At 42.0% G+C, this 16,038-nt stretch overlaps 1 protein-coding gene across 6 annotated transcripts in view; it reads right to left on the bottom strand.

Annotated features, from left to right (window-relative positions):
- LOC133500475 (cytochrome b5 reductase 4) overlaps positions 1–16,038 on the bottom strand; it is a 97,853-nt gene that overhangs the window by 1,503 nt on the left and 80,312 nt on the right. For all 6 annotated transcript variants that reach the window (XM_061819160.1, XM_061819163.1, XM_061819166.1 and 3 more), the window contains one exon: positions 14,815–14,976. In XM_061819160.1, the coding sequence (XP_061675144.1) occupies positions 14,815–14,976 (162 nt within the window). The remainder of the gene's footprint in view (positions 1–14,814; positions 14,977–16,038) is intronic.

Raw genomic sequence — 16,038 nt, 5'->3', positions numbered from 1 at the left:
CCGTCTACAACCAGTGCTTTAGTTAGCAACATGGTCTGGGCAATATAGAGCGATGACAAGCGAGACACGCTGCTTATGTTTACTCTTGATAATAATGGTGAAAGTAAAAAAATAAATGCTGTTATTATAGGATCCAATGACTGTTGGAGGTTTTGAATAATTGAAGAAAAACCGGTGGAACTGGATAAGATCTCTTTTTCGACGAAGAAAGGTTTGGTCTGAAAAATGCGTTACAAAAATAAGTAGAAAGTGCAAGATGAGACGATGTATAATGTTAAAATTCCATTTTGGCATAGCCTCATCAAGGATGAAAGCACAGGCAATGCAGAGCACAAAAAGCTAATTCTGGATTTTAAAGGTCAAGTGTCATCCTTAATAGATAAAAAAATAAATATTGTAACGAAATAGATATTGTAACGAAAAATACATATAACATTATTCACTTCAATGCCTATACGAAAAAATAAATGTGAGCGTAGACGAACACACCCCTTCTAACACGGAACCTCTTTTCGAAAAGGAGAACACCATACAACAGAGTGAAGTTACCGGGTAAATATTACACGATTGTTTCGAGCCATATTCAGATGATAAGTGTTCATGGCCAAACCGCCTCCCCGTCCGACCCACTTCCGCGGCAGAGATGAGCCATCGCGACTCATCGCAGCCGGCCGGTGTGGCTCATTTTCGGTACCAAGGTGGCTTATCAGTGAGCCGAGCCGTGCTGCTTCAGGGGATTGTTCATAGCCGCCGCATTACGTGATGAACAACACCGTCGAGCTGGGGCGCTTTACTGCGATGTCGTCGCACGCGGCTGAGTGAGGCAGTGGCAAGCCGTGCTGCTTTAGGCGGTTGTTCGTAGCTGCCACAGTACGCGATGAACAACACCGTCGAGCTGGGGCGCATTACTGCGTTGTCATCGCACGTGGCTGAGTGAGGCAGAGCCGAGCCGTGCTGCTTTAGGGGGTTGTTCATAGCCGCCGCATTACGTGATGAACAACACCGTCGAGCTGGGGCGCTTTACTGCGTTGGCGTCGCACGCGGCTGAGTGAGGCAGTGGCAAGCCGTGCTGCTTTAGGCGGTTGTTCGTAGCTGCCACAGTACGCGATGAACAACACCGTCGAGCTGGGGTGCTTTACTGCGTTGTCGCTGCACGCAGCTGAGTGAGGCTTTTTCGGCTGCGTTCTTCAGAGCCGCCGCTGTCTGCAAGCTCGACGTGCAGCCTTTGCCGAAGCCGCGGCGCCGTAAATGAGCCACACCGGCTGAGGCCGTTGTGGCTTATAATGGAGCCGAGCCGGGCTGCTTTAGGAGGTTCTGCATAGACGCCGCAGTACGCGATGAACAACACCGTTGAGCCAGGGCCCTTTACTGCGCGCATGCGGCTGAGTGAGGCATTGACGGCTGGGTTCTTCAGAGCCGCCGCCGTCCGTGAGCCCAAAGCGCAGGTTTCGCTGGCGAAGCAACGCAGCAGCCCGATGCGCACATCGACATATTTTTTTATGCGGATCTTTTGTTACGTTATGAGAGACCGATTACGTGGTCCCCCCCAAACTATTATTTTTTTTAGTAGCTGTATACACACCTACCTGTCATCTGGAACCCACAAAGCCCTCGTCCTCTGCCCCCGTGCAATCCATTTTTCACAACGAACTGGGTCTCTTGCAAACTTATGAAGGGTAAATCCACATGAATGAACAACGATCTACCTTCCTGGAGATAAAACTAATGGAAACAAATGAGTCCACTTGGGGGCGCTTCTGTTCTTTACGTCACTTCCTGCTTCTTCTCGAAAACAAATCCGAGAGGATTTTCATGCCGGGAGTTACAAAAACCTGTATACGTCAAAATCATGTTTTGTGGTAAAAAAAACACATGGGCTCATATTGGCTGCCGTTTTTTTTATTATTAACAGACTAAAAATCATTCATTTCATGACAGTGGCCCTTTAAATATAGGGAGTAAAATAACCTTAAAATTGGGAGCATCATTCAGCTGTCGGTTTGCATTGCAAAAGATATTGTGCAAGCAATAACTCCATTTTATACCAAGAAAAACAGATTGCGGATATTGTGAAAAAAAAAAAAAGTTAAAAGTGGCTTTTCAAATTTATAGATCATAGTTGGCTTGATTTAGTTAGCAATGTATTATTGTGAAGTTAAAAGAACATAAATTTTCATTGTAATTTTGCAAAAAAAAAAAAAAGTTCTTCATTTTCTGATGGGAATGGAAATGCTATAATCGGAATCTTCTGAGAAATCAATGGATGACACTGACATGACCACAGTGCACACATCTGATGTTGCTCACAGTCATCAAAGGGAGCACTCAGGGTCTTGGTATGTTTACTCAGACACAAAAAAATTAGAGGGAATATTACCCCCAGAGATGGGTGTATGTGATTTAAAAGAAATTGGGATGAATGTATGTTTTGCAATTAAAATTCAGGAGGGCAGGCAGAGCTGAGGGGCAGGGCGCTGGGATCAGGAAACAGAACAAACGTGCTAGGATCTGATCTGACACCCACAGCCTCCAACTCCCCTCACAAACTTTGACTTTGTTACGTGCCTAGATGTGAGAAGTGTTTGACAATTTCAGAGACGTTCAAATATTGTAATAAAGGGAAGCACTTTGATAAAATGGGGAGTGGGAAGAGCAAAAACAGGGATTTACCAGTGTACACATTCCCAATTAATTTAGGGAGAAATCAAGAGTATGAGTAGAGAAATGGGTAACTGACTATGCAGAATACCTGTGAGGTAACAACCTGATTGAAACGTAAATCCAGAAAGCAGGAATACCTGGCTCCATAGAACCGGATGCATAGAACACACTAGTGTCATCTGGCATCAGATTCAGGTTGCCAAAAAAGAGGGAAGAGATCATGTGGTGTTCCTGGACCTAGCAAACGCCCTTGGCTCAGTTCCTCATAACCTTCTGTGGACAGTGCTTGACTATTTCAAGGTCCAAGCAGCGCTTACAACAGTGGTTAGAGCCTACTTCAACGATATCCAGCTCTGTGTTACAACGGCAGGGTACACCACTACGATACAGCACGCGGCAGCACCTAGAAGTGGGAATCATGTCTGGGTGTACCATCTCCCTGTTGCTATTCACCCTGGCCATGGAGGTCATCCTCCGGGCCTCTCGCTGGGTGGTTAGTGGGCAGCGAATAAGACCTGGGCTGAGGCTACCTCCAGTCAGAGCCTCCATGGATGACCTCCCCACATTTACCACAACCAAGGCCTGCACTGCACGAATGTTACCATTCCAAGTCCAGTGGTGCAGTAGATAAAGAAAATGGGATTCTAAAAGCTAAATTGAGTAAATGTTCTAAAGGGACAAAATTTAATTTGATCAAGTCTCTGCTAATTTTCTTGATGTATATGAGGATGCGTGTGCGTCCGAGGCACAATCTGTCCCCACTTGAGATCATATTTGCAGGCCCTCCGAATGTTGGACTCCATCCTCGGGTTGCCGATAAGACACACCTTTTCGAAGACATGATCGGGTATTGCACATTGTTGACTAACCTGCTCTCTGATGTCAGGAAACAAGTTCATGCAGCACTACCGAGGGCGACAACTGGACCCTCACGTGACGTCGAGCCCAGTGACTTTGTGCTGATAAAGAACTTCTGGTGGAAACCGTGGAGGCATCAGCACTAGCTGGGCCCTTTTCAAATTCTCCTTGTGACCAACATTGCAGTGAAAGTTGCTGAAAAGGCTATGTGGGTTCATCCATTACACTGTGTGAAGGTCCCAATGCCTCCGATGGTCCTGAATCCTCCACTCTCCTCATCTTCTATGGCGACTAACCATAAAGCTCATCAAGATCATAAAGGTCAGCCTAAAAAAGTTGGGTAACTTCTATGAAAGAGGGTTTACTTCCCTCATCCTGAATCTGCTACATACCAGACAACGACCCACTAATGATCATTTTCTTAACCCAGTGGAATCAATTGCTGGATGACTGTGAGGTTGTTGTTTTGATGATGTATGATGATTTGCTGTTTCATTTTTATATCTTCGCTTTACTTTTTGTTTGACTTTCTTTTCTTCTACATTGTTTGGTATTTTGTTGCTTTGCATTTGCTTTGAGATTGTTATTGCTTAGTTATTAGTTTGGGTTTGTTTTTAGTGTTTTGATGATTTTAATTAGTAGGGTTTACTGATGTAGTAGTAGACTGATTAGGTTGGATTAATCAAAAGGGGGAAAACTGTGTTGGCAGATTTATGTTATGCACATATATCGAGTATTATTTTTATTAGTTCTACCTTCAACTTTTTTCTGGCTCCATGTGTATCCAGCTGGACATAGCTAACTGTCTTCTTTTGTTGTGTTTTGTCTCTTTCACTTTTATATAACCAAAGGACTTTTAGTCTGATCTTTAGTGGAAGGGGGTGACAACTCAGGAAACTTGTACCCTTTCCTTTCTTTTGTAATAAAAATCCACAAAGACAAGATTGCCTCCTTGGTCAAGGTGTCAGAAAAAAAAACCAAAAACAAAAACCAATAATGATAATATCTTTATACATAGTATACACAATCCGACAATGACAACCTTGGAAACAAAGAATATAAAAGTCAAAAGTCTAGGAAAGTAATCTTGGTATTGTCAGAAGGCACCATATCTCGGGAAAAAAAACAACCCATCAAGAGTCAAGATTTTATGTTAAGAAAATGTGACCAGTAGTCTATGAATAAATGATAATCTCATTTTGCTGTTTTTTTCCAACTAATAATATTCTTGAATAAGATAAAACCATTGATCGTTCATGGCTCGTTTGTTTTTCCAGTCTAATAGAATTGTTTTCTGACCAATAGTTAACGCGAAGAGGAATGATTGTGTATATTTGGAAGGTCACTTAGACTAAGTCAACAAGTATGCACACTCTAGGGGAAAGTGGAATCGTAAAGTTCAAACTATGAGATAGTTTTTGCATAACCAAAGTCCAGAAGCATTGAATTGGTATGCATTCCCATATCGCATGAAAATGGGTATCTGGGGTATTTTGGGTGAATTGCACACAAATATTTAATGGCCAAAAGTCCAATTTATGCACAGTGTACTGAGTAAAATGTACTCAATGGAGTGTTTTACATTGTATGAGATGTAGATATGTATTTTTTTGTAATTGTACTGTAAATGTATCCAGCAGTTATGGTGAGCAGACATGGAGAGATCTTCCCATCTGGTGATTACTAGATGCGTTGATTTAGTACAGAAAACTAATTTATAAACTTTAGAAAGATTTCTTTTACTATGGAGCAGAAGCTTTATTTGGCAAACTCCGGCAGTTTGAGACTCTGAAATGTAGGTATTCATTTTTTTTAATTGCTGCTTTTAATTAATTGTATTAAAGAATATTCTCCCATTGTTTGGAAGAATATTAATCAATGCAATTAATTAAAAGCAGCAATTTAAAAAAATAAAATGAAAAATATGTATATTCCCCAATTTTTTGGAATTCTTGGAGGCTACACAACCGTACAATAAAGAAATCCTGCTGAATTTGGACTGAATGTTGTGTATACTAAACGTGGGACGCCTCTGGTGATGACTTCAGTGGACTAAAATCATCACCTGTGTAATCTTAGTACCCAAATTGGAGCCCTGTTCGTTCGTGGTGAAGCTGCGAGGCCTAGCTTAGCCTAGTCTAGCTCGATAACATAAAGTCATGTTTGTAATCAAATATTTGGTGAGGAGTTAAACATCAAATGTTAGTACTTACACGGCCTGCAAAACCCTACGTTTCGTTTAGAACGAGGACCGTGAGTACTTATTAGGAAGTTGGAAAGGTGGAAACGTCACCAAAACTTGCTTCTCGGCCTAGTCGAGCTTAGCTGGCTAACAACGAGACGCATTTGTTATCAAACCGTGCTGTTGAAGCAACATCGAACGTGAGTAACTTCACAACTTGTACAACGAGGGCTGTGAGGACTTATCGGAAATTTACCAAGTCTTATCTTAGTACTCAAATTGGAGCCGTATCGCTCGCGTTGAAGCTGCTCAGCCTAGGTTAGCCTAACCTAGAGTGCTAACAACATTATTTACGTAGCACATACAACGAGGACCAAACATCGAACGTGGACTCAACCTTGAACTACTAGAGGGTGGTCCATTGTGGTTTGAACCCCTTCCATCCACATATCCTTTAAATCGCCATAGCCTTTATATTTTCACACAGGTAGTATGTGATTTGTGTACCTGATGTGCTGACTGTCTTTATTTCATTGCTTCTATCTGACTTTAACTAACATAGATCAGGTAGTAAGTGAATTGTGTATCAGATGTGCAACACCTAATTTGATTGCTTGTTTTGACGATCTGCAGCCTGAAAGGGGGCAAAATTCCTGTGCGACTTGTAGGCTGATCCCAAGCCCGGATAAATGCAGAAGGTTGCAGCAAGAAGGGTATCCGGCGTAAAAACTGTGCCAAACATATATGAGCATTCATCAAACAAATCCCATAACGGATAGGTCACGGCCCGGGCTAACTACGCCCGCCTCCAGCACTGTTAATCTGCAAGGCTTTGGTAGAAAGTCAGATAATTAGGTCGAAGACAAAAAAAAGAGGAGGAAAGCGGCTTGGTCAGCAGAAGAAGAGGAGGCATGCCAGCAAGTCCCTAGAACTGTGTGTAGGGACTTTGAATGTTGTAACTATGGCAGGAAAAGCTCAGGAGTTAGTTGGCATGGTGATTAGGAGAAAGGTTGATATATTGTGCATGGGAAGGGAAATGGAGTAGGTGTTATTTAAAAAAAAAAAAAGAGCTGGTGAAGCATCTGTTAGAGGTGAAAAGAGTATCAGATTGAGTGATGATGATGTGAAATTGAGGATATTGTGTATAATGTGATTAGTGGCTATGCCCCACGGGTAGGATGTGAAAAAGAAATTGTGGAAGGAACTAGACGTAGTCGTCCTGAGCATCCTAGAGAGAGAGAGAGAGAGAGCGAGAGAGAGAGAGAGAGAGAGAGAGAGAGAGCGAGAGAGCGAGAGAGCGAGAGAGATATGATTGGTGAAGATTTCAATGGATATGTTGGCGAAGGAAACGGGTGATGAAGTGATGGGTAAGTATGGCATTCAGCAGAGGAACTTTGAGGGTCAGATGGTGATGGACTTCGCAAAAAGGATGGAATTGGCAGTGGCGAACACTTATTTCTAGAAGAGACAGGAACAGAGAGTAACTACATGAGCGGAGGTCGAAGCATGCAGGTGGATTATATTTTGTGCAGACGATGTAATCACAAGGAGGTGACTGACTGTATAGTAGTGGTAGGGGAGAGTGTAGCTCGACAGTAAAAGATGGTGGTGTGTAGGATGACTCTGGTAGGGAGTAGGAACATTAAGAAGATAAAGGTGAATCAGGTGGTTGAAGTTGAGAAAGGAAGAATTTTGTGTGGCCTTTCGGAAAGAGGTGAGACAGGCTCTAGACGGACAGGAAGAGCTCCTGGAAGACTGGAATACTACTGCCAAGGTACTCAAAGAGGCAGGCAGGAGAGTACTTGGGGTGCCTTCTGCTAGGAAAGGGGAGAAGGAGATTTGGTTTTGGAACCCTAAAATAGTGAAGAAGTGGGTCATGGAGAGGACTGAGGAGAGGCGGAAGCAATACATTGAGATGCGACGTAGGACAAAGGTAGAGGTGGCGAAAGCTAAACAAGAGGCATATGATGACATGGACACCAGGTTGGACACGGAAGAAGGAGAAAAGGATCTTTAAAGGTTGGCCAGACAGACGGATAGAGATGGGAAAGATGTGCAGCAAGTAAAAATGATTAATGATCGCGATGGAAATATGTTGACTGGTGCCAGAGAGAAGGGAGAGAACAGGGAGAGAATCATCAGGAAGTGGCACAGATTAGTAAGGGGGAAGTGAGAAATGCACAAAACAGAATAAAAAAATGGAAAAACAGTTGGTCCTGAAGACATACCAGTGGAGGTATGGAAGCAATTTGGAGAGGTGGCTGTGGAGTTTTTGAGCAACTTATTCAATAGAATACTAGCGGGAGAGAAGATGCCTGAAGAATGGAGGAAAAGTGTGCTAGTCCCCATTTTTTAAGAACAAAGGTGATGTTCAGAACTGCGGAAACTACAGAGGAATAAAGTTGATGAGCCACACAATGAAGTTTTGGAAAAGAGTGGTAGAGGCTAGACCAGGGGTGTCAAACTCCCTTTGGTCTGCGGGCCGAATACAGCTTAATTTGAGATCAAGCGGGCCGGACCAGTAAACTCATTGCAAAATTACATAGAACTAACAATAAGCCCACTTTTTTCCTTTGTATTAGTCACTAATACAAATAATTAGTGCAAAGAATGAGTAAATTATCAAAATGTTTATTAACAAAATTTTCCTTTTACATTATGAACAATATATTATGAACAAGAAAATAACATAAGAACATAAATAAAGTATGTGCAATTTTAACAACACTTTTAAACAGTTAAACATATATTTAAGTGTGTTGTACATAAAAATGATAACAGAAATAATAACAATGTTCCAAAAACATTTAGTACCAGCCTTGTTGAACTTAAAAACACTGTTTTTCAAGATCTGGAAAGCAATTTGAACAAATGAATAACTTTCACAGCAATTATTCGTCTTGCTTGGAATTTGCCCTTGAAACTTGACATCGTTTATCCTGCACAAGTGCATCAATATGAGGCATCATGTCCTGAGAAGCAGCCAATTTCAGAATCTCATTCAAATGCTTATGTGTGAGCTTTGAGCGCAGCTTTGTTTTATTAATGTTCATTAGTGAGAAAACTTGCTCACAAAGGTAGGTTGTCCCAAACATGGACAATGTTTTAGCAGCTAGTGCTGTCAATGCGGGATAGCCTGGTAGGAGGTACTTGTAAAATGTGTCCAACCTTACAGAGGCAAATCTGTCCTTCAGTTCTACATCACACTGCAAATCAATGATTTCAAGTTGCATGGCAACGGGCAAATCAGAAGCTTTGACTGTGAATGGTGAGCGAAAAACTGCAAAATCTGTTTCGAGTTTGTTAAAAACCTGAAATCTTTTCTCAAACTCCATCAACAGCCCTGAAATCTTCTCTTTGTACCGTTTCACGTCAGAATTAACGCTTGCTGCGCACATATCTTTTAAACAGGGAAAATGAGCAGGGTCACCGCTTGCTACCTGCGTCTCCCATAACCCGAGCTTTAACTTGAATGCACGTATGCTGTCATAATACTGTGTTACGATTTTTTTGCGTCCCTGCAACATTTTGTTAAGAATATTCAAGTGCTCAGTGATGTCAACCATAAACGCAAGGTCCTGCGGCCACAGATGGCGCTGTAATTCCTTAACAGGTTTACCTTTTTTCTCCATGAATTGTCCGATTTCATCACGTAAATCAAAGAAGCGCTTTAGCACAGCACCTCTGCTTAACCATCGTACGTTCGTGTGATAAGGCACATCATGGATAATGTTACAGTCACTGAAAAAGCTGTCAAATTGACGATGATTGATACCTCTGGCTCGGATGAAATTAACAGTTCGGACAACCACCTCCATGACATGATCCATTCTTAGCGATTTGCTGCATAATGCCTCCTGATGCAAAATGCAATGAAATGTTCAAAAATTACCTCCCCCATTTGCGGCTTGTACGTTATCTCTGAACTTTGTCACAACACCTGCCTTTTTACCGATCATTGACGGCGCACCATCAGTAGCCAGGCTTACGGTGCGTGACCGGTCCGCTCCGGCTCTGTCCAGCGCTCCGACGACGGAGCTGAAAATGTCCTCAGCTGTTGTGGTGTCGATCATCGGCACCAGCTCGAGAAACTCCTCTGTGACATTCAAAGTCTTGTCAACTCCACGAATGAATATGGCCAGTTGAGCGACGTCCGTGATATCAGTACTCTCATCGATCGCAACAGAAAATGCCACTTTGCGTTTTAGTTGGTGGTCCAAATCTGCAGAGAGTTCCGAAATCCTGTCTGCCACGGTATTTCTTGTCGAGCTTATATTGGCGAAAGCATGTCGCTTCTCAGGACACACAATTTCAGCAGCCGTCAGCAAGCAGTTTTTGATGAACTCTCCATCACTGTACGGCTTTGATGCCATTGCTATTTGGCTCGCAATTAGGTAGCTGGCTTTCACCGCAGCATCACTGGGTTCTCGGCTCCGGGTGAAAACAGATTGCTGTTTCTTCAGACGTGCCATCATTTCATTTACCTTCTGTTTTCTCAATTCTCCATGCAAACTGTTGTATTTTTCACCATGCTAAGTTTCGTAATGGCGCCGAATATTGTATTCTTTAAGCACCGAAACTTGCTGCTGGCACACCAGGCACACGGGTTTCCCATTCACCTCCGTGAACATATAAGAACATGTCCATTTTTCTTGAAAAGTCCGACACTCTGTGTCTACTTTTCTCCTTTTTGACAAAGACATTTTGCTGATGAGGGTGTGAGGCAAACGGAAAAGTAGATAATGCAATTGTCGCCAATAGACGCTGTACAGACGTTCAATTTTACCAGGTCAAGGTGGTCCTAGTTCCGTCGCAGTGTTGCGCTAGCGGATAATACAAGAACGACAAATTTTAAAGAAAATTCATATTTTTTTTATACAATGCAGCTTTCTTCCCCGGGTCGTACCAAACCACCAGACGGGCCGGATCCGGCCCGCGGGCTGTATGTTTGACACCCCCGGGCTAGTCTCAGGACAGAAGTAAGTATCTGCGAGCAACAGTATGGTTTCATGCCTAGAAACAGTACCACAGATGCATTGTTTGCCTTGAGGATGCTTGTTGAAAAGTACAGAGAAGGTCAGAAGGAGCTACATTGTGTCTTTGTAGACCAAGAGAAAGCCTCTGACAGAGTGCCAAGAGAGGAACTGTGGTACGGCATGCGCAAGTCTGGTGTGGCGGAGAAATATGTTAGAATAGAACAGGACATGTATGAGGGCAGCAAAACAGCGGTGAGATGTGCCATAGGTGTGTTAGAAGAATTTAAAGTGGAGGTGGGACTGCATCTCGGATCCGTGCTGAACCCCTTCCTGTTTGCGGTAGTAATGGATGGGCTGACAGATGAGGTTAAACTGGACTATGATGTTCGCAGGTATTATGATGTGCAATGAAAGCCGGGAGCAGGCGGAGGAATAATTAGAAAGATGGAGACACGCACTGGAAAGGAGACAAATGAAGATTAGCTGAAGTAAAACAGAGGATAAGTGCGTGAATGTGAGGGGCGGAAGAGGAAGAGTGACGCTCCAAAGAGAAGAGATAGCGAGGGTGGATGACTTCAAACACTTGGGGTCAACAATACAGAGCAATGGAGAGTGTGTTAAGGAAGTGAAGAAATGGGTCCAAGTGGGGTGGAACAGATGGTGGAAGGTGTCTGGTGTAATTTGGTATAAGGGTGCTGAGGATGGAGCTACCAAGCAAAGAGCGAGAGGAAGACCAAAGGTTAATGGATGTCTTGGCCTCCGTTTGGCCTCTGTTTGGCTACAATCTGTACCAGCTCTTCATGGCATCAGGTTGCTATCAAAAAAACAAGAGCTAAAACTACGTAAATATGTGCCCATTATGCTGAACGAAATTAGTATGCCAATTCAGAATCAGCTTTAATGGCCAAATATGTAAGGTCATCCATAAAATATTTTGTTTTCCAGTAACAAGTGTTTAAAAAAAAAAAAAAAAAAAAATTGGGAGGATTCTTTTTGCAAAGGTCCGCTCCATGATATTCTGCAAATATTTTGGCGCAGAACTTCTTTCTGGTTTTCCTTTCGGCTTGTCCCGTTGGTGGTCACCATAACGTCATCTTTTGCCATGTAAGCCTATCTCGTGCATCTTCCTCTCTAACACCCACTGTCATTATGTTTTCCCTCACAGCATCCATCAACCTTTTCTTTGGTCTTCCTCTCGTTCTTTTGCCTGGCAGCTCCATCCTCAGCACCCTTCTACCAATACACTCACTCTCTCGTCTCTGGACATGTCCAAACCATTGAAGTTTGCTCTCTCTAACCTTGTCTCATAAACATCCAACTTCGGCTGTCCCTTTAATGAGCTAATTTCTAATCCTATCCAACCTGCTCACTCTGAGTGAGAACCTCAACATCTTTTCTTCTACAGTGAAGAAACTAAGTATTTGAACACCCTGCTATATTGCAAGTTCTCCCACTTAGAAATCATGGAGGGGTATGAAATTTTCATTGTGGGTGCATGTCCACTGTGAGAGAGACAATCTAAAAAGAAAAATCTAGAAATCACAATGTATGATTTTTTTTAATGATTCATTTGTGTGATACAGCTACAAATAAATATTTGAATACCTATCAGCTAGAATTCTGACCCTCAAAGACCTGTTAGTCCGCCTTTAAAAGTCCACCTCCACTACATGTATTATCCTGAATCAGATGCACCTGCGTGAGGTCGTTAGCTGCATAAAGACACCTGTCCACCTCAGACAATCAGTCAGAGTAAAACCTGTAACATGGTCAAAACCAAAGAGCTGTCCATAGACACCAGAGACAAAATTGTACAACTCCACACGGCTGGAAAGGGCTACAAAGAAATTGCCAAGCAGCTTGGTGAAAAAAGGTCCACTGTTGGAGCAATCATTAGAAAATGGAAGAAGCTAAACGTGAATGATTGCCACTAAGACGTCATGGTTTGAAATCATGCATGGCACGGAAGGTTCCCCTGCTTAATCCAGCACATGTAAAGGGCCGTCTTAAGTTTGCTAATGACCATTTGGATGATACAGAGGAGTCATTGGAGAAATTTTTGTGGTCAGATGAGAACAAAATGGAACTTTTTCGTCATAATTCCACTACCCGTTTTTGGAAGAGGATGAATGCTGAGTTCCATCCCAAGAACACCATCCCGACTGAGAAGAACGGGGGTAGTTGCATCATGCTTTGGGGGTGTTTTTCTACACATGGGACAAGACGACTACACTGTATTAAGGAGAGGATGACCGCGGCCATGTTTTGTGAGATTTTGGGGAACAACCTTTTTCCCCTCATTCAGAGCATTGAAGATCGGTCATGGCTGGGTCTTTCAACAAGACAATGACCCGAAGCACACAGCCAGGAAAACCAAGGAGTGGCTTCGTGAAAAGCATATCAAGGTTATGGCGTGGCCTCGCCAGTCTCCAGACCTAAACCAAATAGAAAATCTTTAGAGGGAGCTGAAACTCCGTGTTTCTCAGCGACAGCCCGGAAACCTGTCTGATCTAGAGAAGATCTGTGTGGAGTGTGCCAAAATCCCTCCTGCAGTGTGTGCAAACCTGGTGAACAACTACAGGAAACTGACCTCTGTAATTGCAAACAAAGGGTACTGTACCAAATATTAACATTGGTTCAAATACTTATTCGCAGCTGTATCACACAACTAAATCGTTCAAAAAAAAGATTTTTCTTTTTAGATTATCTCTCTCACAGTGGACATGCACCTCAGATGAAAATTCCAGAACCCTCCATGATTTCTAAATGGGAGAAATTGCACTATTGCAGGGTGTTCAAATACTCATTTTCTTCACAGTATTTCTCCGACACACCAGACAAACTATTTTAACTATGATATATGTTTTATATATCTCAATTAGGTCCAAGGATATGCTCCCCAATCTGATATACAGTAATTCCTCCTTTTTCATGGTTAATTGGAACCAGAACCACCCATGAAAAGTGAAAAACGGCAACTAGCGGGGATGTATGTTTATGTGGGTACCAGAAAATATTTAAACAGTATTTGTACTGTACATATTTTACACAAAAGGAGATATTTGGTTAAATATTTAATTATAAAATTTGATAAATATATACAGTATTATAAATTTACAATACAAATATTAATTATAAAACACTATCATATGACTGTATAGTTACCATTCATCACTCGGAGACTTCTGATGGAGGCACTGTGTGGGTACCAGACTGTTTTAAGCATTTATACTTTGGATACTTGAGACAAAAATTCCAACAGTACAAGTTTCTAGTTCAGCAATAACAATAAAAAATAACATCTTCATTACAGTACAAAAAGTGACAAAGCAATGGTGTCCCATGTAATCGAGCATTTGGAACGGCACGTAACATGTCACATCGCCGGACATAGGTCATATGACTGGCAAAAATGGCGGCGCACCCGAAAATTCGTAAGTGTCAATAAAAATCTTCTCAAAACACTCTTAAATGAGAGAGGATTTAACATCACATTTTCAAGATAGCGTACATATTCCATCACCTGTTGGATACATTGATACTCCAAACCACCGGAATTTTCCCATGACAACATGGTAAAGAAAAAAAAAAAAAAACAGGCAGAAAGTACTTTTTCACAGCACTGTTTCTAATTATGATAGTCAATGTGTTTCATTATTATGCTTTAGTTTAAAGCTGGGGTCTTAAACTCGATTTACGGTGGGGCCACTAGAGGCAGAGTCTGGTTATAGCTGGCTGTAGCCCTGTGTATGCGCGCAATTTAAAAATCCAATCTTCTTAAACGTCTTTATTTTTTAATGCAAAATAAGATAAACAAGGACGGTGGTGTAAACAAATTGTGTTCAAAACTACTAATAAAACTCTCGATAGTGGCTTTCACTCACTGAAAAATGTTTCTCAACTTGCATCAAGCCCGATTGACGTCATACCTCCGAGAGCCATATACCATATACATTGGTTGGTTCCTCATCCACACTCATCGACACACAACACCATAAAAGTGCCATTCATATAAAAGTCGAGGGCCGCACTAACATTAACTTTCATATTAAGGTATGGCCACAAAATATCGTCTTGCAGGCTGACAATAGCCAGCCGGCCGCCAGTTTGAAACCTTTGGTTTAGAGTATTACATACCTGATTGTCTGCTCTGTAAAGAGAGTTGGGCCACAGACACAAACATAGAACTTCGACCCCTCCGGCTTACTGAGAAAATCCTTGATTATTGCATCATCCACATGGCCCTTCCTGCCGGTCCAGTTTTCAGATGGCTCAGAAAGGATGTGCTCCACCTGGAACCTGATGGAGTCACATGAGCAGAAGTATTCTGAGGATGTCAAAAGCGACCTTCCTGATCAGTGCATAATTGTAATTGTTGCTGCTCAAGCAGTACAATAGGGCAATAAAATAGAACCCCCCCCCCCCCCTCATTTTTCCCCTAAAAATTCAACTCTCAATGAACATAAAATGAATAGAATGTACCAAATTAAATTATCCTTTGTCACTGAAAATGTAAATCCATCCAACACTGTACCACTCCAGCTACATACCAGCAAGCTCACTTGTCAAAGAGTGCCTCGGATTCTGACTAAAAGTGTAGGTAAACACAAAAGTTGAAAATGGTGCACAGCCAAATCCCATCAAATTGTGCATTTGGACACAACCACATCTGGAGGGAATTAGCCTTCAGAAAAAAAAACTACTGCTTATACAGTACACTGGAAAAAAAGCTCTTTGAATGTGGTTATTTTATTATTTTTAAGGAGAATATGGGACATTTCTTCCATTTACCACATTGTAATCATGCACAATAATACTGAAAAGAAAATAAAGGGCTATTTTTCATTTTGGTGGTGTAATTCGGTGGAACGATAAAAAACAAAAAGTACAACTAACAATATTGACCCCTGACCTACAGCAACTCTTTAAAAATAATGTTTTTAGGACGCATGATGAACTCTTCCAAAAATTCCAAATAAGAGATGGGAATTTTCTTCAATCCCCATGACCCATCGGTGCTGTCTGGAGGTGGCACCCCTTTTCGTCAGTCCTTCTCCGACCCGATGTGGCTGACCTGCAGGAGCCGTGCCTCTTAAGCACTCACTTAGCACATATTCACACTACTCCACTCAGCATTAAACACCCAAAACTTCCATTTATTTCCACTCGCCTTAAACACCATCAATGCTTAAGGAATCAAATAATCTCATCCGCTTTAATGGCTTGGTTGCAAAGTCTAGAATCTACAGGATCTCAATTAGTTCCCCAATTTGTCATAATTCAGATTTCAAAACTCATGACAACATTGGGTCATCATGGACTATCAATGCAAAATTTCTTTTTTTGCCTATTCCTTGGGTG

This window comes from Syngnathoides biaculeatus, chromosome 5, assembly GCF_019802595.1.
Source record: "Syngnathoides biaculeatus isolate LvHL_M chromosome 5, ASM1980259v1, whole genome shotgun sequence".
In the NCBI taxonomy this organism is placed as follows: Eukaryota; Metazoa; Chordata; class Actinopteri; order Syngnathiformes; family Syngnathidae; genus Syngnathoides; species Syngnathoides biaculeatus.
This window is presented reverse-complemented; position numbering and strand designations above follow the sequence as displayed.